At 38.3% G+C, this 22962-nt stretch overlaps 1 protein-coding gene and 1 long non-coding RNA gene across 2 annotated transcripts in view; one reads left to right on the forward strand and one right to left on the reverse strand.

Annotated features, from left to right (window-relative positions):
- The window catches only part of LOC139792318 (uncharacterized), a 2207-nt gene extending 339 nt beyond the window's left edge, over positions 1 to 1868 (forward strand). Inside the window, exons 1-2 of the long non-coding RNA XR_011724217.1 lie at positions 1 to 977; positions 1304 to 1868. The exon at positions 1 to 977 is cut by the window's left edge and continues 339 nt beyond it. This is a non-coding gene — a long non-coding RNA (uncharacterized lncRNA). The remainder of the gene's footprint in view (positions 978 to 1303) is intronic.
- Positions 1869 to 3995: 2127 nt separating this feature from the next.
- STT3B (STT3 oligosaccharyltransferase complex catalytic subunit B) overlaps positions 3996 to 22962 on the reverse strand; it is a 53629-nt gene continuing 34662 nt past the window's right edge. The window contains exons 7-16 of the mRNA XM_071735447.1: positions 21352 to 21498; positions 18156 to 18204; positions 16434 to 16588; positions 14309 to 14520; positions 13293 to 13480; positions 12652 to 12823; positions 10167 to 10340; positions 9010 to 9123; positions 7710 to 7922; positions 3996 to 5693 (exon numbers count right to left, since the gene is read on the reverse strand). Of these exons, the coding sequence (XP_071591548.1) occupies positions 5613 to 5693; positions 7710 to 7922; positions 9010 to 9123; positions 10167 to 10340; positions 12652 to 12823; positions 13293 to 13480; positions 14309 to 14520; positions 16434 to 16588; positions 18156 to 18204; positions 21352 to 21498 (1505 nt within the window). The 3' untranslated portion in view covers positions 3996 to 5612. The remainder of the gene's footprint in view (positions 5694 to 7709; positions 7923 to 9009; positions 9124 to 10166; positions 10341 to 12651; positions 12824 to 13292; positions 13481 to 14308; positions 14521 to 16433; positions 16589 to 18155; positions 18205 to 21351; positions 21499 to 22962) is intronic.

The following is a 22962-nucleotide window of genomic DNA, read 5'->3' on the forward strand; positions in this document are numbered from 1 at the left end:
AGACAGTAACTTTATTAATGAAACAAATGCAATAGGATATAATTTGTTTTGTAAAGGAAAAAAAAACAAAACCACAAAACAACCCACCTAGTAAGTACACAATCCTATAGCTGGATCTTGATTTGTAAGATAACCACTGTGACATGAAGAAAATGGATTCCGAAAGTGTTAAAAGCTTTGTGGCTTTTTTGTTTGTGTTTGTTTGAAAGTGAAGATGTTTGAGAGAAGTGGGAGCAAAAGGCAAATGCAGTTATGTGCTGACTTCTGTTTCTGCTCAGTGGGGCTTTCTTCAGTGCCCCATAAAAACCCCACTGTATTTCTAACATACAGGAGCATGGATGCCAACCTTTCCCTAGTACTGATTAATTTTGTGCCTTTTGTCTGCTTTCTTACAACAGTAACTTAGATTTTATAGGTACTACACAAATATATATAGGTCAAAGCACTGCTTATATCTGTTCTTGGGCATCCTGCATTTTATGATTATTTCTTTTTTTTTTTGAGTAGATGTTATAAGGTCACTTGAGCAACTCCAAAGGCTGATTGGAGGTGTGTATGCAAGGAAACACATCAGAAGTTGTTCATTTGGATGTAACACTTAACAGATCTTGAAATTTGAACTTCAGATCCTATTTAATGAAGGTGTGGCCCCTTTTTTTTTCTCCTAAATGCCATTTTGTTTGCTTCTATGTCCTTTCTTTGCACATTAGAAAGGATGTTACAAGTGATTTAAACCCTATTTTTTTAAAAAAATTGTGGACTGTATGAGCTTGGTTTTGTAACTGACACTTTTTTTTTTTTTTTTTTTTAATCAACAAAACTCTTATTTTTAGGAATAGGTTTTAGGTTTTCTGTAACAAAACCAAAATGATGCTGTCATTGTAATAACTGAACTGCTACGAAGTATCAGCAGGAAAATGGGGACTTTTACCACCTTCAAGAAAAAACTTTGTAATGGATCCTCTCTTGTTCTCGAGGTTAGTCTGATCAATATAACCAGAAGTATTTTTACAGTTTGCTTCATCACAAAGAACAATAAAAAAATGCAGAATTAAACACGTGGAACATCCTCCCAGAACTCTGAACTTCACACACCAAAGAACAAGCCACACACTCACTACAAATAGCCACTGAAAAACCTCTCTCTGTCAGGCGTGCAGGCCTGAGCTCCTGGAAGAGTGGACCTCTTTCAGCTTTGATGGTGTGACTGTACAGGCTACACAGATGCTGTGGCCATTCTTTTAGGGAGAAATTTGAATTATTTTATGCTTGTAATTTATTGAAGATTTTTTTTTTTTGTCAGCATGGTTGGCTGTTTCTGCATGCCGAGAACATTCCACTTGTACTCTGATAAATGTTTTGGTTTGTTCTGATGCTGTGAAGAATCCTGATGCCATTACCACCATTTCTTTTCCAAAGTAACTTGGGAGAGGCAAACGTAAAATAGTCCTTTCTGAAAAGGTCCCACCAGGGAGAGATTCCAGGACAAGGCTCACAAGTGTCACTGTTTTTCTGATAGTTATGTGTTCAGTATATTTCACAGGACTGAAAAGTAAATATTCATAAGCCTTATTCTGTAGGTTGTTCCAATAGCTGTCTTGGACTTGCAAGTAAATCTTTTCCTTTTCAAATAGCCAATGTACACTCTGAATTGTAATGTAAAAAGCTCCATGTACTTTTTTCTTTTGTGCACATCTGTAGAAAGCCTATGCAACCTTTTCCTTTCTTAAATTAGAAATGTTCAGAAAGAAAATTTATACCTTTATTATTTAAAAGATGCTCTGGCAGTCTCTACTGATTTGCCTTCCTTTCATAATTTGTGAGTTTAAGATGACAATTACTCATGAATAAAAGACTGGTTTCATTTAGTAGTGGGACACCTTTCTCTTTCCACTGAAGCATTAGTTACCTGGCATGCATCAGTTACTCAGACGTCCAGGAGTGGTGTAAAACACTCAGGGTCCCTGGGAGCTGTTGCCACAGGTCTGACAGAAATGATTTGTCAGCTGGTTTGCTGTGGGGATCTCCCTGCCCTGTTCCTGCTGCCAGGCACCACACAGGTAAGTTCTGGTTTCCACTGGACAGCACTTCACAGAGAAAAAGAGGGCTGGGCAGCATCACAGTTTTATGTGAATGGGGAAAATATGGCTTTTTTTAATTTTTATTTTTTAAACAAATCAAAAGCAAATAGGCTAAGGTGTTCCTTTGTTTCTGAAAATTGTATTTAATCTTTGTCATTAACAGGCATGCTTCATTAGGTACCTCTTAAAATACAACTCTGAATCACTGTAGCATGGGACACCTGCATGGAGAGGAGAAACGTTCCTAAAGGTTTCGTGGCTCCTGTTCAACATTTTTCAAGTGTTAGGTTATTCAATTCTGGTTTATTTTAAACATTTATCCACAGCGTGAGAAACCATCATACCAGAACACTGGTTTTGTATGGAAAACAGAAAACAACCCTGGCTGTACATGGGACAGGAATCACTACCCAGTGAAGTTCCTTGCCTTTTGCTGCATTCCTTCAGGGCCACATCTTGGAGCAGTTTATGTCTCTGATTTAAAAGCATTACTGCATTTTAGTCATAGCCAAATATGATTTATGTTCAGTTTTTATTCATAGTGGGACTGACATGTACAGAGAGCTAAGGCAAAGCATTTAACTGGGTTTTTCAAGAGTAAATCTATTAAGTTAGTTAACTAATGACTTTTCTCCCCCTTTGTTATGGAATCACTTCCACAAGTCAAAATATTTCTCCTGGGATCACCCCCAGGAGTGTCTGCCCTCGCTGCTTTCAACAGTAATGATTAAGTAAGTGATGCAGAACTTACACAATCCTGGCTTCCATTTACTCAGTCCCTTAGCAACTGAAGACTGGAGCCTGGCTTAAGCTCTTCTTTTTTATGTCCCGTTTTGCTGTTTTGTGGTAGTTGTTTTGCTTCAAATTTTGACCTAGCAGAAGAACACCAGGAGGGCTGTAGCTAAGGAATGAGCTCTTATGCAAGGGGCACCTGATAACGCTGCACGATGCTGCACTGCTGCAACTGTGGCTCATCACAAAAAGAAAGTTCATTTAACTGAGTAGCTCCAGAACCAAGTAACCCATGTGGCATGCAGGTTCCTGAGGAACCAGGGAAGGTGATAGAACACCTGCCAGGTCTTTTTTCATTTCATTTAAATGCAGAGCATGGGCAGAAGCCTCAAAGTCTGGTTAGATTTAAGAAAGCTCAGGTAAGTTGGTGGGCAACTCCAGTCCCTGGCTGGCTAAGATTACTGCAGCTGGCTGAGTTTTCTTTCACATAGCTTTAAAAATGCTACAAAAGCTGACAGGATTCCTGTATTTCTGCCCTGTTAATGAGAATCATAGAATCATAGAATTGGCTGGGTTGGAAGGGACCTCAGAGATCATCAAGTCCAACCCTTGATCCACTCCCACTGCAGTTCCCAGCCCATGGCACTGAGAATGTTGTCAGCCGAGACGGAAAACAATGTGACAGAACTGTAAAGATACCTAAAGATGGGAGGGCACCTTTTTGCTTCCTTTTTTAAAAAACAAAGCTGCGTTACTGCCCAACCACAGAGTGAGCAGCAGCATCCATTCTGCTGCCTTTCAGATATTCTTCCCAATGTTAGATCCCCTATTTCTTACCAGGGGTGAGGGGGGAGGATGCAGACCTGCTTGGAAGAAGCAAGATGATTGCAACTTGTGCATCACATCCTCAGCCCTTCTGCTGCTCCAGATGCAAGAGGGATTTGCTGCACCATGTGTTTGGGAAGGATTGCTGCTGTTCTCTGAAAATATCAGTGCCACCTTGGTTTCATCACAGTCGAGACCCTGCCTTTTGCTTAACAAACGTAAGCTGGAAGGATGTTAAGTGGCTGCTATGGTTTCATTACAGCAACTTCATGAAGTCAGCAGACTGGCATCATGGAGTTCCAATGAGTAAATGTCACATCTCATCAAGTTAATCACAACAAAACTGACACAACGCCCTTAACACAAAACTTGAATTAACTTTATTTTCCCCTACAGTCAACAACTGGTCTGCGTTGAGCTTTAAAGCAACAAAATAAAATGAAATCTCCAAACGACAGGGGGCCAGAAATCCAGATTTAATTACCTTTGTGAAAATGTTGCAGCTGTAGTATTGGTCTGTATAAACCACTGGAGTCAAAAATGAGTTCATAAATCAAAAAAATATTCTACACCTTGGGAAAAAAGTCAGCAGTAACATTCTCACAGAACACTGTAAATTTACATTTTCTTCATGAAAGGTACATACTATTCTGCATTTCACATCAAATTATTGATGCAAGTTTTGTTTCTATAAAAAGTTACAACCTGTGGCAGGAAAACAAACTGCAAAACCCTTTCATTTTAATTAAAGAAAATTTTCAAGTCTGTATAAACTTTTTCTATAGCTGGAAAGTGAACATGTTCAGTCTCCATTTATATTTTAGTGCATTTAATCTGACAGTTTTCATCACTTAAAAAAAAAAACCAAAAACCAACCAAAAAAAAACCCAACAGTATAAAAGACAGACAAAGCAAATAGCACTATAGCAGGGATTTCTTCAGTTGATTTAAGCAGTCTAAATAAAAATGCAGAGAAACAGATTTCCAGAAAAACTTTTACCCTCACAAGAGAAGGCGGTGAGGGGAAGAGATTTGCAAATCCTCTACCTCTTGCTAGCCACAGAAAAGGGGTTTTGGATACCTGTCAACCTTTTTTTTTTTTTTTTTCCTCCATTAAACAGGCCGTATTTGTTTTACCAATGTAAACATTTACCTAAAATGCTTTTATTTCTGTTCTGAAGCACCAGCAGCTACCTGGCGCTCAGTTCTTTGTTACTGTAGCATTCATAACTGTCAGTACAGATTTTTTTTTTTTTTCAGGAGGATACAAATTCAGCCCTTGTATCTACCGTGTGCAATATGTGCCTTGTCTACCTTGTGAGGTGACACCGTAAGGCAGGAGCACTGCAATCCCACGTTCAACAGAAGCAGCTTGTCCAAGCTCAGCTTGCATCCCATTAACCTGCCCCGTCATCTCTTGTGAAAACCACAGCTTTGCTGCTTACGCTCCAGGTCAAAACCAGCCTCTGCAGCAAGAGTAAAAGGACACTGGAAAATAATCCTGGGAGTAACTGATTCGAAAGGTTTAATTTCAGAGAGCTCTGCTTCCTCCTAATTGTTGAATCCAAGTCATTTTTAGATGCTGCCACTCCAGTTTATGTACTGCTGCTGTTCAGCTCAACAGCGCTTCCCAAAAAAGATTGACAAGTATGCATGTGCCAAGGACCAAATTACAGGGTTCTTTGGTGCAGTCAGTCCAAATTCTTAACAGATTTGAAGGATAATATGTACCAATAAAAAAAATGCTGCTAGACTTTGATAGCAGCTCTGTCTTGCTTCACATTACAAATCTAAAACAGCTGTTCTCAATAAGCCAATATTTTTAAATCAGACATTGCCTGAAAATTTTGTACAATAATCTGGACCAATGATGGTTCTGTACCCTCATGTTGCTGTGAAACATGACTTGAGCTAAAGGCAAAGACTGGTTATCTCAAGGACAACTGCTTCGTATTAGCAATCAGAACAGTGTTTTTAAACTGTCTTCCTGTTGGGTCTCTTGCCTTTCTTTAAAATTAGCTTATTCTTAATGTAGCCACGCTTCCTTTTGGAGGTCTAAAAAGAAAAACAGAATAAAATGTATTAGTTAATGATTTAGTCTAGACCGCGGTTTAGTGATGTGCATTTCAATGCCTGATCTTCACACTGATTATAAGGAGCTTAAATGGCAAACCCTCAACTAGGTACTATCCAGTTATTAAAGCTGGGGTTGTTAATTCCTGCCCAACTTTTGCACAAGATGCACGTTTGCAGGTCCCCTCTACCAGATCCATACAATATTTCTTCAAAGCTTGTGCCGAGGCAGAATTAATAATTAACCAACAGGATAAAGCTCTCATATGCCTGGAGAGCAGAAGTGGTGGAGAGCATTCATTTAGTTTGAAAATACCTTCTTGCTGCTTTTGGACAATTCAGTTCCCTTGGAAGGCTGCAGGATGATAGGCAGTAATATTTGCTCAGAGCAGCATTTTCAAAAATAAGAGAAAAACTGAATAATCACATTTTAGTCTCTGGTCCTGTGCTACAGTTCTGTAGGCTGCTTAGCACTTTCTGCTCATTTGTCTTTATCAGCTTATTTTTAGATTTATTTTTTTTAAGGTAGTAATGGGGAAGAATTAATGTTAATCTTTGGTAATACTAACTTCAAAGTTGCAAAAATCTAGTTAGCTCATGGCAGGTAGAATTGTCCATTCAACATGCCTGCTACAAATGAGAAAGCAGGCAGTTCCCAGACTTCTGAAGTTTGCTGTGCTTATCAGCAGGCTCTATTAGGTCAATTAAATGCAACTTTTAGGTTTTTAATAACAACAATAATAGTAGTATTATAAAGTATTATAAAGTATTATAAAGCTGAACTAGCAGGTAATACTCAGACATGTTTTAAGCTTGAGGAATGTCATTCCTAACACAGAAGAGTGGTAGGAGATGGACTGAATTCCCAGAGAGGAAGCAAATACTGAAAACCTGTGGCTACCAAGAATTCATGTAAGAAATCCTGGTTTAGTAATTTGCCCTCTGCTCTTTGCTGGTTCTCTGGTTTTTTAATGAGAACTGGAGCCTGTTTGTACTGCAAGAGTTGTTGATGGATCAGAATTTATATTAACTTCCATTTTACCCTGGTTTTTAGACAAAACAGACATATCCACTGCTTAAGTGGGGCCATTGCATCTATTACTAATAACCACAGCCCTGCTTGTCACTTAAGATCAAAAATTACACTATTAAGAGTATAATAGGCAGAGTAAAGTTTATAATTTGCTTTCAAGGTAGGTCTAGCTTCAGTGGCAACTCCCAAATAGCTTATTTTAGCCAATTCCATCAAATCAAAAAGATGAGTCTCTTCCCCCTCTAACCTCCTTTACTTGTATTTCCACATTGCAGTGCACGGTTACTGCCTGTACTGATTTTGTTTGTTACACATTTGTTTCTGACAAGATTCTGGAATTCCTTCTACAACATACATCTGAATATAGAGAAAACAGATGTTGTGAAGGAGAGGGCTGCTAAGAGTCTCCCCACCTCCCCTGGTAACACATCTTTCTTAATAGGCTGAAGTAGCACACCATGGCTAACATTAAAAACCATGAAGATGACTTAAAACAGTAAGCAGCCAGACACTAAAGTTCCGTCAACAAAAGTTCGATATTTAATTTATTTCATACAAAATTGCCATTTTTAAACTTCTAGGCATCACTACTTCCAAACAAAGTCAGAAAGCAACTTCCACAGTATTTACTTAGTGAGCCAGAGTTACTGAAACATGAATTGATGTACTTTAGAGATTATGCTTCCAGTTACATGAAGAGTTGTAACAGCCAGTGACACACTCTATTTCCAGTTAGCATTCTGCCTAAAAAAAATCTAGCCTTGTGTCTTCACATGCTTTTAAGTTAAGCAGACAGTAAATTAACAATTATTACCAGCAGGCAGGTCTGATATTGGACACTAACATGAACAGTATCCATAACATTCTGGCTCGTGGAAATACATAATTCACCAGCTATGTGATCCACTGTTAAAAATGAACTGCCATCTCCTGACCCCCTTCCCATTACTTCACTGGGAACCCACCTTCTTTGACAAATACTTCTGTTTCGGTACAATGTTGGTTACTCTAGGTTTATGATCCAGTGTCTCTCTGTTGTCTAGTTGTTTCACCTTGTATATTCTAACAAGCCAGTGCTCTGAGGTAAAGGCTTCCTCCAGGTGTTTGAATTTAATGTCTTTGTTGCCTATCTCAGCGTTGCGTGTACGGTCGAATCCTGGGGGTGTCCGAAAGTCCAGCTATAAAAATTAAAATTTGCACATTAGCTTAAGACAAAACCCAAAACACACACAGCACTGCAAACTGTGGTACTTCATACCACAAGGCAATGGTTTCAGCTGTCTAGTCAAGGGACAAACACTTCTCTTGCATGGGTTACTATTACACAGAAAAAAACCTGTTTATTTTACAGTTAAGACCGACACAAATTCGTACTCCTGCAGCTGTTGCAGGAGACAACCCTTTCATGTCTGAGCAGAAATCCCATGTTCAGAGATGAAATTGCTCCAGTGAAAGTCTGAGGTGTGGAAGCCTGTGGTGGCTTTTTAGCAAAGCTGCTCCCTTGTGCCTTCTCTTCTGTACTGCAGCAATTTGTACTTTTGTGGTTTTCCATCCAAGTAGGAAGCAGTTCATGTTTAGCAGTTAAATTTGGGTTACAAATCGGGTTACAAATAAGATCTGTGGGCCTCAGTTTTAGCTGAATAAAGGATTCTTGGGCTAACACATCAGCATGAAGGGCCCGTGGCAAGGCAGGGCACAGGGGGGAAGAATGGAAAAGAAAAAGGCAAACAAGGCAGACACAGCTACACACTATATAAGCTTGGTGATCCCAAAGGGGAGTGACAACACTCTCTGTGAATTATGCCCTAATTATGTAAGTGTAGTCTGATTTAATACCCTGATGTGACTTGGATAGAAATCAGTTTCTGACAGATATTAATTAGTCAATTAACAGCTCTGCTTTTATGTTATTACAAAAAAATAAAAAATCCTGAAGCTCTCCCCAACGCAACAGTTACTGTTTCAGCAAGCACACTGCACAGTGGAATTAAGGTGCTTATCTGGGGCAATGTGAAGGACAGTAGAAAGCAAAGCACAAGTGTAGGTTAGCAGCAGAAATGCTTTGTTCTAAAGGTTAGATACAACAGACCATGCCAACTTGTGTTTTAATTTGTATAGCTAACTGATAAAGTTAAGCTTTACCTCTGGTAAGCTTACCTCTGATTCTGCTACTAAAACACTCAATCTAAAAGATGGAAAACACATCAAAATAACATTCGTATTCTCATATTTCAGTTAAGATTCAGTAGAAGTTGTAGCACTAACCTGCATCTCTCCAAATCTGTAATAGGACATTTTGTACATCAGGCAGTTCAGCAAAGTTGGGGAACCAGCCTTGTCTACCCGGAATTCTCCCTGAGGAGTAAAGTAATCACTTTCCTTTAAAAAGAAAAGAAAATACAAAGAGTCAAAACCAAAACTCCTATTTAAGGTAATTTCACATTCCCTTTTGCACACACACACAAAAAAACCAACCCGAAACCAAAACCAAAACCAACTTCACAAAGAATCTCAACTGATTTTTACAGTTTAAAAGCTGATTTAAGCAAGTCTTGAAATAGAAGATGATTGTAAAATAGTTGCAAACTACCTGCTTGTAACCCAGACCCCTAGTACAACCCTTGTCACTTCAGAGTAAGTAGTTACTGGAAAAATGATCTCAAAATGTAAAAGTTAGTTGTAAATCTATCAAAATTATACTTCAGAAAGGTGAAAAGCACTGCATTGTTAATATACCAGGTCTGCACTGTTAACATCATAAGCTTAATATGTACATGGTATTTAAACAAAAAATTTCTGCAATTTTCATCACCAGTAAAAGATGAAACTGCAAACACAGGATACTCCCTTAAGCTGGTGCTCAGTATGTGCTCAATAGCTACAAGTTTTTTTGCTAGACTTAATCAAATATTACTCCAGACTTCTGCAATCTCTGAGATGTTTGAGTAACTTAAACTCGACATAAGTCAATATTAACACTTCAACTTGTCTTCTGTGATTACAGAATTTGAAAAAAACTTTTTTCCAAACCATTTAAGCAGTCTGGATACCCCTTTTTTAAAACTAAAGTATGATGGTGCACAGTGAGAGACACACAGAAGAATTACAAGAGGCATCCTATACTTTTAGTATCATGCCAAGGAAAAAAATGTGAAAAACTTCTGAGGTTACAGACCTGTCAAAACCACAAATATTGGGAAAAACTGGGCTCCAGGCCTCTGCAACTCTTACTAGGAAAAGAACTCGTAACACATTTTTTTCAAATAAAATTGGAATAAGTCGTAGAGATTTCCCTCCACTATAATGAGCATTACCAGAAAAGCAACAGCATAAATAAAACCTTAACACATACATAATGAGCATGCAGAAATACAGTGTTCAGTCAAGAACACTTCAGTTTTCCTCTGTGTGTTTCCACTTACCCGAATATCTTTGGGATGTTCCCCCTCTGCTATTCTCACCATCCACAAAAACTTATTAATATCATCACCAGAGTAGCCAATCACACCACCAAATATAATCAGAACATAATCCACATCCAGGCTTCTCATGATCTCATATGCTGCCGACTCATTTGATGACATTGCCTTTCCCACCTGCATCAAATAAAAGTATTTTAAATACCTGCATGGTTGCCTTTGAAACAGAGCAATAACGTGCCAGACCAAAGCCCAGGAATACACACTTGCCACACTTTCATTCTAGATAAAGGAAACTCATTATGTTTATTTAGAGACTCAAAAGCCCAACCTAAACCCAACAGTCTTTCCCCTGTAAGAGGAGTGCTGCCTGCTCAAGTTAGTGTTTTGAGTATAAAATGCAACAATAAGGAGCTTTCCTTTGTGGCACATACAGATTTTTCACCTCATGGCTGGAAGGCCAAAACCTCAAATGTTGCAGAAAACACCTAACTACAAATTATTTTCAAAGCTTTAGACCCAAGTGAATAAATTATGTGACATATCAGAAATTTCTTCGGCGTCTTTTTATCTTGAGCTCCGTCCCTCACAAAGGAAACAGTCGTGCTGCTGCATACCAGTCAGTAGCATACAGGCATCCTCAGTGTTGAATTCAAGGCAAGTTTACGCACAGATGTCAGATCAGAGACACCCTTGAGTTAAAGTCATAACATAGTTTTGACCTTGAAAAACTTTTTAAAGCTTTATCCAGAACCTGTTCCATACTGGTGACTTCCCACATCTAAACAATTTGCTTAGGTCAGTAACTGGCATTCAGCTTCGTACTTTCATTTTCTTTCTGCTGTTACAGTTCTTGCACTTAAGGCATAATAGTGGATCACTGTAGTAAACTGGAATAACTGCAATATAAATAATATTGCATCTAAATTGGTAACATTCAGTTAAGAATGTAATTAGAAAATGCTCAGTGTAGGCTGCAATCTGTCATAAAGACTGAGAATCTCAGTTCCTTGGCCACGATCCTAATCAATGTGCAGTTACTTGGCAGATTTCCACCTCTGTGCAAGAGGAAGTCATCTGGATGTGTCTCCAGGGCATGCCTCATTTATAGCAGAAGTTCAGATATTCACCACAACACGCATTTATTGCTCGGGTCCCCCCCTTTATGGAGCATTCATTCCAAAATGTAACCTGACAGTGCCAGCAGTCTGACTGTAGAACATTCTTTATTAAAACCCATCTTTGCTAATTGCTGTAATGGGGATGGCTACTGCACTTATGCAATACAGATGACTTCCATGGTCTCTATTCCTGTGATGCATCATGTCCTGCAGGAATCTGTTGGTGTAGGTGTGCTACCAGAGTTGAGCCTCCATAAAAACACACCAACCACCAAAACAAAAGTGCCTCAGACTACATGGGAAGGCTTGTTGACTGGTATTAGCACCAACAGTACAAATTCCCAAGCTTGGCTTCAGCTCACCTGAGTTCCCCATCCCTGTAAAATGAACACATTTTACCTGTGTGATTCTCCCACCCCACCCCAAAAGATTTTTTTTTTTTTAGGATTTTGTACAGGCCCAGATTGATTAATCTGTTGATTTTGAACACTGCTTGTCTTGTTCAGCTGCTGCAGTAGCTATTAGACACAGGACAAGAAACTATCCTAAGATGTTTCTCAAGCCCTTCTCCATTCTTCTCAGGTGGCATGACACAGGTCTGGGAAGAAAGAACCACTGAGTGATGACTGGTGAGGAGTCATTACACAGCACCCAGTGACACTGAGGACCCAGCTACAAGACAGAGCATTCATTTGTTTCTGAAAAATATTGCCCAAAGTGCCCCATAACCACAGACAGTGCTAAGACCCTGCTTCTAAGTGCATGCACGAAGCCTAAACTTATCCTTCAGAAATGAAAGGAATTTAAAATACCAATGTTTCATTTAACTGTGATTTTGAGGAGAGAATGGCACCAAATCTGCAATGCTTCCTTTGCCATTCATAAACTTTCTCTAATTCCCAAGATGTCTGAAAACTTGGTTTTGTGAGGGTATTTTTCACACGCCATTCAAAGATCCAGTCAGCAAAGACACTGCTGAACTGAAGCAATTCTTATTTGGACAGTGCCAGTGAAGCACTGGTACCAAGTCATAGCTGTCATAGCACTAAATCACAAGGGGAATAATTACATTAGATTTTTGTCTATCCTCTTATAAAGAGAAGAAGAGAAGCTGAAATGGAAGTTATGGAAACTCCAAGTAAACAAAATGCAAACTCCAAAAGCAAAATTGATCACTAGTCCCCAAACTCTTTATCCTTAAGTTCTAATAAATGCAAAAAATACATTCCTTCCACTTCTGTGTTTCTTGCTCTAAGGAAGTTTTCCTTAATATCAAGCTCTCTATCAACAGGCATTTAAAATTTCATACTTGGCCGCAGTGTAAACATTTTGGTGTTTCTGCTCCAGAGAGAACTGCCATCCCTTACCAGGGCAATGTGGCTGTTGTTCCAAGTATTGTTATCAACCAGGGTTGTCCTATTGGCCATTCCTGCTATCTGATAACCGTAGTCCCACCAAGACATCACTCTGGCGTGCTCGTCTGTGTTCTGCCTCAGCCAGTAGTAGGCTTCTCTGAAGTCATCCAAGATATTCCGAGTGCTGGGAAACAGAGTTCACTTCATTCACATTGGTACAAGTAATAGCAACAAATCAACTGCAACATGAGAAATCTGGGCTCACAAATAAGGGCTTTCTTACAAGCTCAGCTCCCTTTGAGGGATGTAATCACCAGTCATAAGTTCGAATGTGATGGCTGAATGAGAAAGCTGAGCTGCTAATGAGAGTGTAAATAAATGCATTTCCAGTTGGATATATATTCATAAACAAGCATTCCCAATTGACTCAAAAACTTTCTTGTTTATGGCCATCATCATTATTGGCTTTAGATAGGATCATTCTTATGCATTTACACTAAATATTCCAGAAAATGTTGTATCTTTTTGAATAATATTAAGAATTTTTTACTCGGGTGACAATTATGCCTTTATGCATTAAGTAGTGATTAAAAGAAGGTAAAGCAAATTGGCAATGCTCTTTAATTATTTTCAGACCTGCAGACCTTACTTACCCATCATGGTTATAGGAAGCTAGAACAACACTGGGGCTGGAGTAGGCATTGCTAGTTACCCAGGTACAGTGGACAGCAAACATCATCAATAACATCAGCATCAGCATGGTAACAATGTTTTTGATATTGGGACCCAGACCTTCTTCTGTTTTTTCCTGTTCAGATACATGTTTTCTCACTTTGCCTGCCTAAACAAACACAAATACATGTGTTAGGGCAACTTTTATTAGTCTTGACAATGGAATCAATGCCTTTTTCTTCACATGCACCCCCATAAATGCTACAGGATACTAAAAAGCTACACCAAGTTGTACCATAAATTAACTAAGTATGCACAAAAACATTTTGACCATCCAGCAACTTGCAAAAATGGATACTTTCTTGAAAGCCTCCTTCCAAAATAAAAAAACATTATATGAGGACCAGTATAGGACTTCCTGGGTTTGGCTCAGTACAAAGATGCTCTATTAAATGAAAAGGTGGAAAAAAAAAGGCTGTGAGTAAAAGAAGCAAACCCATGGATGATGCATGAGCACTGTCAGCATAACAATGCCTAAGAGATAAAAAAATTTATTACCTAAGATAATTTTCTTCAAGATGAAGTAAGCATACAAGTTCATGAACAGGAATACTCTTTCATAAAATGCATTATTCTAAAATTTTACCATGTCTTAGAGGAAAAACAAGGGAAAACATTCAGTACTGCAGCTGCTGCAAGGAGCTAAGGAAAGTGAGCAGCTGTCTGCCATTGCTTCTATAGAAAGCCAGGCCAACACTCTGTGCTTTCCTTTAGGTTAAAGGCTCAACACCAACCAAGCCAGTAGGAACCACACTGCTACACTAACATCAATTTTTTCAGGACATCAGTTACACACTACTGGAGAACAACACCTGTTCTAACTATAAATGCTAGTGTGATTCAGACCTCCAGTGGCATTTAAAATATTCGGACCAAAAGAATAAAAAGCAATACTAAAATTAAGCTGTTTTCTGACTTTTTATTTTTGCTACCTCACCTTATCATACAGGTTGCCAGGGTTCCTTTTGTCATCTTCATCACTGCTGTCCTCTACTGGTGGATTTTCCCTCTTCAAATCATCACCCAAATAACGCTCAAAGACATTGGAGAAAGCAATTGCAGAGAGCATACAGACCACTGGAGTCAAAGTGAGCATCAGCCGAACCATCACACCGGCAAAGTACACAGCGCTGATTGCATACAAAGCAACTGCAAAGAAACAAAGCGACTGATGACATTTACAAAGTAACACTTGTTCTGACTGCACACATCATGCTCTCTCCATAGAACAACTGCTGGAAGTGGGTCGAGCCTCTTTGTGTATGAAGACTGCAGTGTGCATCTTGCATTTCATTGCTTTTTGAATTGCAGAGATACAGTTCAATTAATACTTATCCCTTTTATCCCTCAGCCCCTTCCTGAAGTTCATCTTGATGACTTCTAACAATAACATAACCCCATTTTCATATTCATTAACATATATCAAAAGACATTATTAGTTGAATTTAGTTGTGCATACCAAAAATGCTACTGAATAATAGATGGCTTCACTTGATTAAAAAGGTGAAACTGCCCTAGACCAAACAAGTTACCGAAACTGAAAAAGCAAAAGAAAGCATTAAAATTTTATATTTACATTAAATTTTACGTTAGAGATGTCTAAGGAGAGCTTGGGGGCTTGTCTACATTACAACTCCAGACAGACAAATAATATGATGCTGTAAGCCTATTCTGAAGTGAGCTTTCCTGAAAAGTATTATCTCCACTCTCCCCTCCCAAAAAACAAATCAGGATTTTCAGAATAGTAAGGAACAGTCAGAACACTTTTCTTAGAAAAACCCAAATGGTTAGGAACAGCTATTGTTCAAGTAATAGAGGTTATTCCTTGTCTGCTAGAGTTCAACGATACACTTTAATTAAAGAATTACCGAGGAAATGATGAATGGACATTGATTTATCAGATTACATTATATAAATGTTTTACTTTGTAGAGAAGTAGTATGGCTTCCTGCTCACAGGTCTTCTTTATGCAGACTTACAGAACCAGAGAATAGGTAGGGTTGGAAGGGACCTTAAAGCTCATCCAGTTCCAACCCCCTGCCATGGGCAGGGACACCTCCCTGGACAGGTTGCTCAAGGCCCCATCCAACCTGGCCTTGAACACTTCCAGGGAGGGGGCAGCCACATCTTCCCTGGTCAACCTGTGCTAGTGTCTCACCACCCTCACAGGAAGGAATTTTTTTACTACTGTCTAACCTAAATATCCTCTCCAAGTTTTAATCTCTAAAATGGAGGATGGAGCAGTAGGTGTCTGAAATTGAGTTGCCCAGCACTGGTCTTGACCAGGACTCATTGTAATCTGCAGAGCACAGAATACTCCCAGAGTCACTGGATTTAACACAGCAATGTGTTACTGGAACAGTAAATGTTCCTGTTGCCTACACACCTCTTAGGTAATCATGAGAGGCTGCTTTGTTAGTCAGAAGCCTCCTGTCCCTGAATGATCTTCACTGCTCCACACAGAGGCTACAACTTCAAATTACACCCTTGCAAGCCTCATTCAGAATCTTAAAAATTTGCTTTCATAGTACAGCTTTGTACAAATAAACAATCTGTTGTCACATAGGAAGATCCTACACCTCCACTTAGTTAGGCTTTTGTGACTTTTCTAGCACTTGTTCCACAGAAAATGATTCAGTTCACTAAAATAGCAGAAAATCTGGAAAGGCAATTTGATTCATCATCTGTGATGGGAAGAGAGCCAGACATCCAAGGAAAGTTTGCAGGCTGCAAGGTAGGGACCTGAGCTGCACCCCAAGGCACTGGTTTGCAAGATCAGGCATGTTGAAGAGCACCAAACTTCAGAACAGAACCACAGTGACAAATGATTCAACCCCCCCTCTTGGGATGACACTCCATCACCACTTCACCAACCTCTGCATTTTTCTAAATGGCTTTAAATACTGCTGGGTGCAGGCAACTTTCCCTGAACATCTCTAAGCACATCACTTTTAAACACCTTTTTTAGAACAAGCCATATACCAGCTTTGAGCAAACAAAACAAAATAGTATCAAGTTGAAGGCAGGTTTTTTCAAAACAAGTTTAAAATATTTTCTCTTACCAAAGACTCTTTCATCATTGATGTTTTTGATACAGAACCACAGCCCTGCTGGGAAAGTACACACGAGAATATGCAGATCAAAAAAGAAGGAAACCCATGTTGTAGGCTGATGCTCAGACACAGAGGCAATGATCGGGATGTGAATTTTCGCATACCTTTTTTAAAAAAAATTCAGTTCAAATTATTTTGAAAAGATAAAATTAATAAAACTTGTAAACATTAGGAATTCTGAAAATCATTTCAAAGGAAGCATTTAAATTTCAAATGGCAAGTGCTCTATTCTTTTCAGTAGAAAAATAAACTTTTATACCGAAAATATCCCCAGGTCTTACTGCATTTAGAAAGTATTTGGTGTATAGATTTATTTAAAACACCAATATAAAGGGTTACTTCCATACAAATTAAAATAATGAAAAATATGGATATTTTGCTTTATTATGGCTAACCATGAAGCAAAATTCACCAAAATGAAAATACAGTAATCGGAGCCCCAACATTACATTTTGAACAGACCATCATCCAAGCCAGCAAGCCTCCTAGATTTTCAACACTGTATTTCTGAAAACTTTCCTGTACTCAGAATACCTTCATTTTCTTAGTACAGAAAGTTATAGTATTAAATACCAGACCAGCTACTGATGTCCCCATGTTCTTTTAGATGCTGAAAATACCCAAGCATTGTCTACCCTTGGAAATTCATGTCAGCTAAACAACATGTCAAACACTTAATGCAGACAAAGACAAAACTGTGTTCTATACTAAAGACAGCTATAAATACGTACCTAGCCTGGGGTGCTACTTGAGGCATCAATTATTTTATTCACCGAGATCTGGTTCTCATTCAAAACTGCACTGTTTGTATCAACACATGATTTTCTAATGTAGACAAGCCCCCCAAAGTTTAATGCTTTGTATACATATAGATTGCTAAATTTATAGATGAAGAACAACACCTATAAGTTCTTCATCTGAGGCTGACACCTATTAGAGCTGCTACAGAATCCTGTACTGACTGGACTTCAGAGCCTGAAAAAACATGAACTGTAAAAGTTTCAAGTTTCCTACCCCTGCTTTTAATCTTGAAAAAAAAAATATACTAATTGAATTTCAACTTAAATACATTTAAGAAAAATCTCTTCAGCTTTATTCCTCTTCTACTGGCTGACTAAAGAATCCATCATTGATTTTTTAAAAGGTTAATTAAAACAAAAGATTAACTTACACGGGGTTTTACCCATGAAAACACACATTAATAAACCAGACTTGTTCACAGTAGACATCTGTGTGCACAAAACCAATGTATGAACATAATTAACAGGCAACATGCAAGATGATAAGTACAACACATTTGTGATTTTGTGCAACGTTGAGCAATGAAAATAGTGTAAGATTAAGGCTCTTAGTAATTTTTAAATGTGTCCTCAAGTGTTGTTACAGCTTTTGGTTATTCTTTGCTGAAAACAACTACAATTTCATATAGAAAAACATACCATTACATAATCAGACTTCCAAAGAAGCAAGAAATTTAATAGACATACTAGTGAAATGGTTGCAAAGATAATGAAAGGGTTAACTAAAAATGCTCTCTTTAGGTAACTGAACAAAGTCCACTCACTACATTCTCCCTGACTGAATGTACTTGTGGATGAGCAGAGCAACAGACTCAGTTTTCTGTAGAACGCTACTGATATCTAAATCCTTATATTCTTTATCCTTACTTACCCAGTGTCCCACAATGAATAAAATCTGCCACTCCAAGGAGCAATATAACCTGAAAAAGATAAAAGGAAAAAAAAGCTAAAAAAACCCTTTTTCTGCTTAGATATTTAAACATAGTAATTTTTCTACTCCCTCAAATTGTAGCACAAAATGAAAGAAATTTCACTGAACTTGTAATATATGTGAATCTGACCTCCTGCATTAGGCAGGCTATAAAGTCTACCAACCATGAAGCTAGTTTCAAAAGAACACACTTAAAAGATCACATCATACTCGTTGAGTATCAAGACATGAATAACTCCAGAAGTCAGGGCAATGCAATATTAAATATAGTATTTTTCAAAAAATATGACGAATAGCAACCTATAGTCTGTGAATAAGTATAAGAAAATATACATTCTAAGAAATTTAGTTTTTCTGAAATGCCTGAGCAAGAAACTGGGAAGGACCTATAGCCAAAAAAATTAATACTCAATGAAACACCAATTCCCTATTGTTTCTCTATTGATGGAGCTACATGTGGCATGCAATAGAAAAGCTTCTACGAGACTTGTTGAGAGGCTTTCCATATTTAAAGCAAAGCCTTTTAATTCTTGAATATAAGATGAAAACCAACAGTATGATTATCACACAAAAGATAAAAATTATTATTAAAAGGTATTATTAGGATTCTTTGGAAAAGTTATTTTCACTTTGCTTGCAACTGTTTCAGCTCCCTCTGAAGACAGATAACAGAAAAGCTGAGATAAGAGAAAGTTAAATCCTTTTATTTATTACCCAAGTCTTTGTGCATGACACCATAAGCCTTCTACCTGTTATTTATCACTAGTATAATTTGACTAAAGTTTAATACACAGTTCAGACACGCAAATACTGTCCTTAGTGCTTTACATTTTAATGCTTTACATTTTAATTCTTTTTTCCCCTTCAGTGTTTGGATGCAAAGCTTGCTCCCAAACCATGGCATGCACAAGAAGAAGGAGCTGCCAGCAGATGGGGAGCTGCTGGTTATGGTTTTCTCTGGATGTATCCAAAGCATGAGATTAGAGGACATTCACTGAGGGTGCTGAAAGAGTTGGGCAATAGGGTAACCACCCACCATCTCCATCAGGGTGACAGGGACCTGGTGCCTAGAAAATGACCTCTAGGAAAAGCAAGAAGGAGTATACAGGAAACTACAGGACAGTTATCTGAGTCCCTGAAAAGATCATAGAATCATAGAATTGGCTGGGTTGGAAGGGACCTCAGAGATCATCAAGTTCAACCCTTGATCCACTACCCCTGCAGTTACCAGACCATGGCACTCAGTGCCACATCCAGTCTCTTTTTAAATATCTCCAGGGATGGAGAATCCACCACTTCCCGGGGCAGCCCATTCCAATGCTTGATCACCCTCTCAGTAAAGAAATTCTTTCTAATGTCCAACCTAAACCTCCCCCGGCACAACTTGAGACCGTGCCCTCTTGTCTTGCTGAGAGTTGCCTGGGAAAAGAGACCAACCCCCACCTGGCTACACCCTCCTTTCAGGGAGTTGTAGAGAGTGATGAGGTCTCCTCTGAGCCTCCTCTTCTCCAGGCTGAACAGCCCCAGCTCCCTCAGCCTCTCCTCATAGGATCTGTGCTGGAGTCCCTTCACCAGCCCAGTTGCCCTCCTTTGGACCTGCTCCAGGACCTCGATATCCTTCCTGAACTGAGGGGCCCAGAACTGGACACAGGACTCGAGGTGTGGCCTCACCAGCACTGAGATCATAGAGCACAGCCTTGTGAAAGACATGAGTAAATGCTTTTGGAACCATTGACTTAATTTCTTATTTACAAGCTGAGGAATAATGGGCTGGACGAGCTCAAAGCACTGCTCAGTGGATTGGGGTCCAGCTGGTGGCTAGTGAAGAGACCAAAACTGAACCATACTGAACTGAGAAGAGTGGCTGGCACACCTTGTGCCAGGCAGGACTTCAATCTAGAACCTCAAACCCCTTCTTCCAGGTGCAGAACCTGGGAAACAGGGTCCAGATTTGGGCACTCTTCTGCAGGAGGATTATTGAGAGAGGGGGATCAGAGTGCTGTGAGATGGTCAGGGGCCTAGATTGCACAGCATATCAGAAGCTGAGGGAATGAGGTTTGTCCTACCTACTGAAGCATGATCAGTGAATTTCTAAAGTAGAAATCAACACTTCCTAAGAAGTGCAACAGAAAACATACTTTGCTGCACATTAATATTAAAAGAACTTTCTTTTGATATGCCAGTCTGAAAATTTTTGCAAAGTATTAGCAGGGCCTGCTTATATGTACTGAAAAGCAAGTCATAAAACCTCTGATTTTAAAAGACTTTAAAACAAGTAGATGGCAAGCATTCTTTTGGAATAATGGTATCATAATTAACAAAAATTAAAACTGCTACTAACCAGTCCAAAATGTTAAGCAACCAAGGCAAAAATAATTTATGCCAGAAACATTGCTAAAACGAAGAAAAAGAAATCAGTTAAAATAAAACCAAGTTATGTATCAGAAAAGTGTTTTGGTTTTTTTTCTAAAATAAAGGTCTGACAAACAAGAACTATATTTGAGGGATAATATTGAAGACCCTGTAATTTAAACCGATTTTTAAGTCAATTTTTCTTCATCAGGGCAAGGAAGTACGGTACTAGATCACCAAGGAAGTATACATCATGGAATCAGAAGCCAGTGGTGAGGCATTTGGGGATGTCAGCCTAGGGAGGACAAGCTTGTTGTTGGGAGACTGAGCAGAACTACCTTCAATACTGGAGGATGAACCACAGAAGTAAAGCAGAACTTACATTAATTTCAGTCATGCAGAAATCAGATCCAAGTATTTTGGAAGGTACCCTGACCTATCAAATTTACTCAGAATAGGTTAGCTATACATATCTTCACAATATGCTTTGGTCACAGTTATGTTCCTCAACCAGTCTCACTTCTTATATCATTATGTGGATTGCAGATAAACGCAAAATAATGAAACAATGCAACAAAGTTTGTTTTTTGCAGCCCAGAAAGCCCAGTGGATTCCACCACCCAGAAATACAAACCAGCATGGACACTGGTTTGCTGTAGTATTGCTTACAATTACTTCAGAGTAAACCCAATGCAGGTCATCTGGTTTACCTGCTCCAAAGGTAAAGTAGTTTCTTTACTTTAAAGCACTTTTTATTTATTCTAAATAAAAAACATTTATTTACCTGTGTACGTCAAATAGATGACACTCAGGAATACAATACCAGCAGCTAGTGAGACACCCAAGAAGAACAATGTCTGAAATTCTTGCTTTGTTAATCTGTCTCTCAGGTACTGCAAAAATGCATATGCCTGCAGCAGTGCAAAAACACCTAAAGGAAGATGAAATTTTTTTGTGTAAATGTTCAAAAGCAGTAACAGCTGTTCAATCAATTGGTATACTTGGGCTATATTTCAATCAGAAAAATAAATCTAAGGTACATTCTTAAATCTTAAAAACCAGCATAACATCACTTTCTGACAAATAGCCTTAAACACTTAAGAGGGATGATTCTATCTTGCAATGAGAGAATATACTTTCCAAAACAGTATTTGCTTATTATATCAAGAACACAAATACACACCATCTCTTTGCTCACTAACTGAGCTGGGGGGCAAGGAAGAGAATCACCTGAAAACTAAATTGCATCAATTATGACAAAAACACAGGTTAACATTGCTAGACTAAATGAAAAATTAAGACACAGATCCCAGGCAACACAGAACAAGGTTAAGATGGAAATATGTGGAAATTAAGATATTGAACAAACCAGGACGATTTAATGAAAGAAAAAAAACCCCAAACAGACAAGACAAGCATTACATGATACAGATAACTGAACTACATAAAGCTAGTGCTGAAGTACCAGAAATCACAGGGTAAGCACCCAATACTTTCAAAAAGGCTGTGCAGAGTTCAACACTAAACCAGAACCTGGACACAATTATTCTGTTGTTATTCATTTCAACGCAAAATCAGATCAATCCAATGAATATTCCATTCAAAAATGAAAAATCACTGGTAGCTGGCAGTAGATGAAAACAACTCAAGTGCAAGGGCTTTCTTCAATTTCACATTAAATTTGAGGTGCACAATATTGAAATTCACTAGTTCTGAACTCCCAGAGGAAAACAAATTCTGTTTACTAAATGTTTAATTCTTCAGATGCAAAATGCAGTTTTGATAATCTCTACTCTTTTAATTTTATTTGAATTATTAGAAAAAAAAATCTCATTTTTTAAAGTTATTTTACTGGTAAATTTTAATTCCAATTGCTGGAAATTGATATTCCAATTGCTGTCCCAAATACATTTTGATAAGTAACTACATATAATAAAAGGCCTGAGGAATCTAACAAACTAAACTATATCACACAGTGTATGCAATTAAACATATGTTTAAAGATATTGGTCTCAATAGATTACTGCTGTCAAGAAATCAAGATGTCTGACTGTTAACAACTACTGAAAAATCAACTTTACAGAAAGAAAAAGAAGCAAACAAGATTGAAAAAAGGTATTAAAAATAGTAATTAATTAGTAATTTATGTAATTTGTTTTAACCTGCTTTGAAAAATGACAGTATACTCTCAATTCTAAACCCAAACTGCTTAGCATAATCTGTGTTTACCAGTAATTGTGCAGTGCTTGTATGCAATAGTATATTGCAAAGCAGTGGAGATTATCAATGTGTAAAATAAGTGCTTGTCAGAATGTATAACTGATCCAGTGTTAGAGGCATTTTACCTCCACTAGCTCACACAAAGAAGGAAACTCCCCTACAGACACTAAATTGT

The sequence above is a fragment of the Heliangelus exortis genome, chromosome 2 (assembly GCF_036169615.1).
Source record: "Heliangelus exortis chromosome 2, bHelExo1.hap1, whole genome shotgun sequence".
In the NCBI taxonomy this organism is placed as follows: Eukaryota; Metazoa; Chordata; class Aves; order Apodiformes; family Trochilidae; genus Heliangelus; species Heliangelus exortis.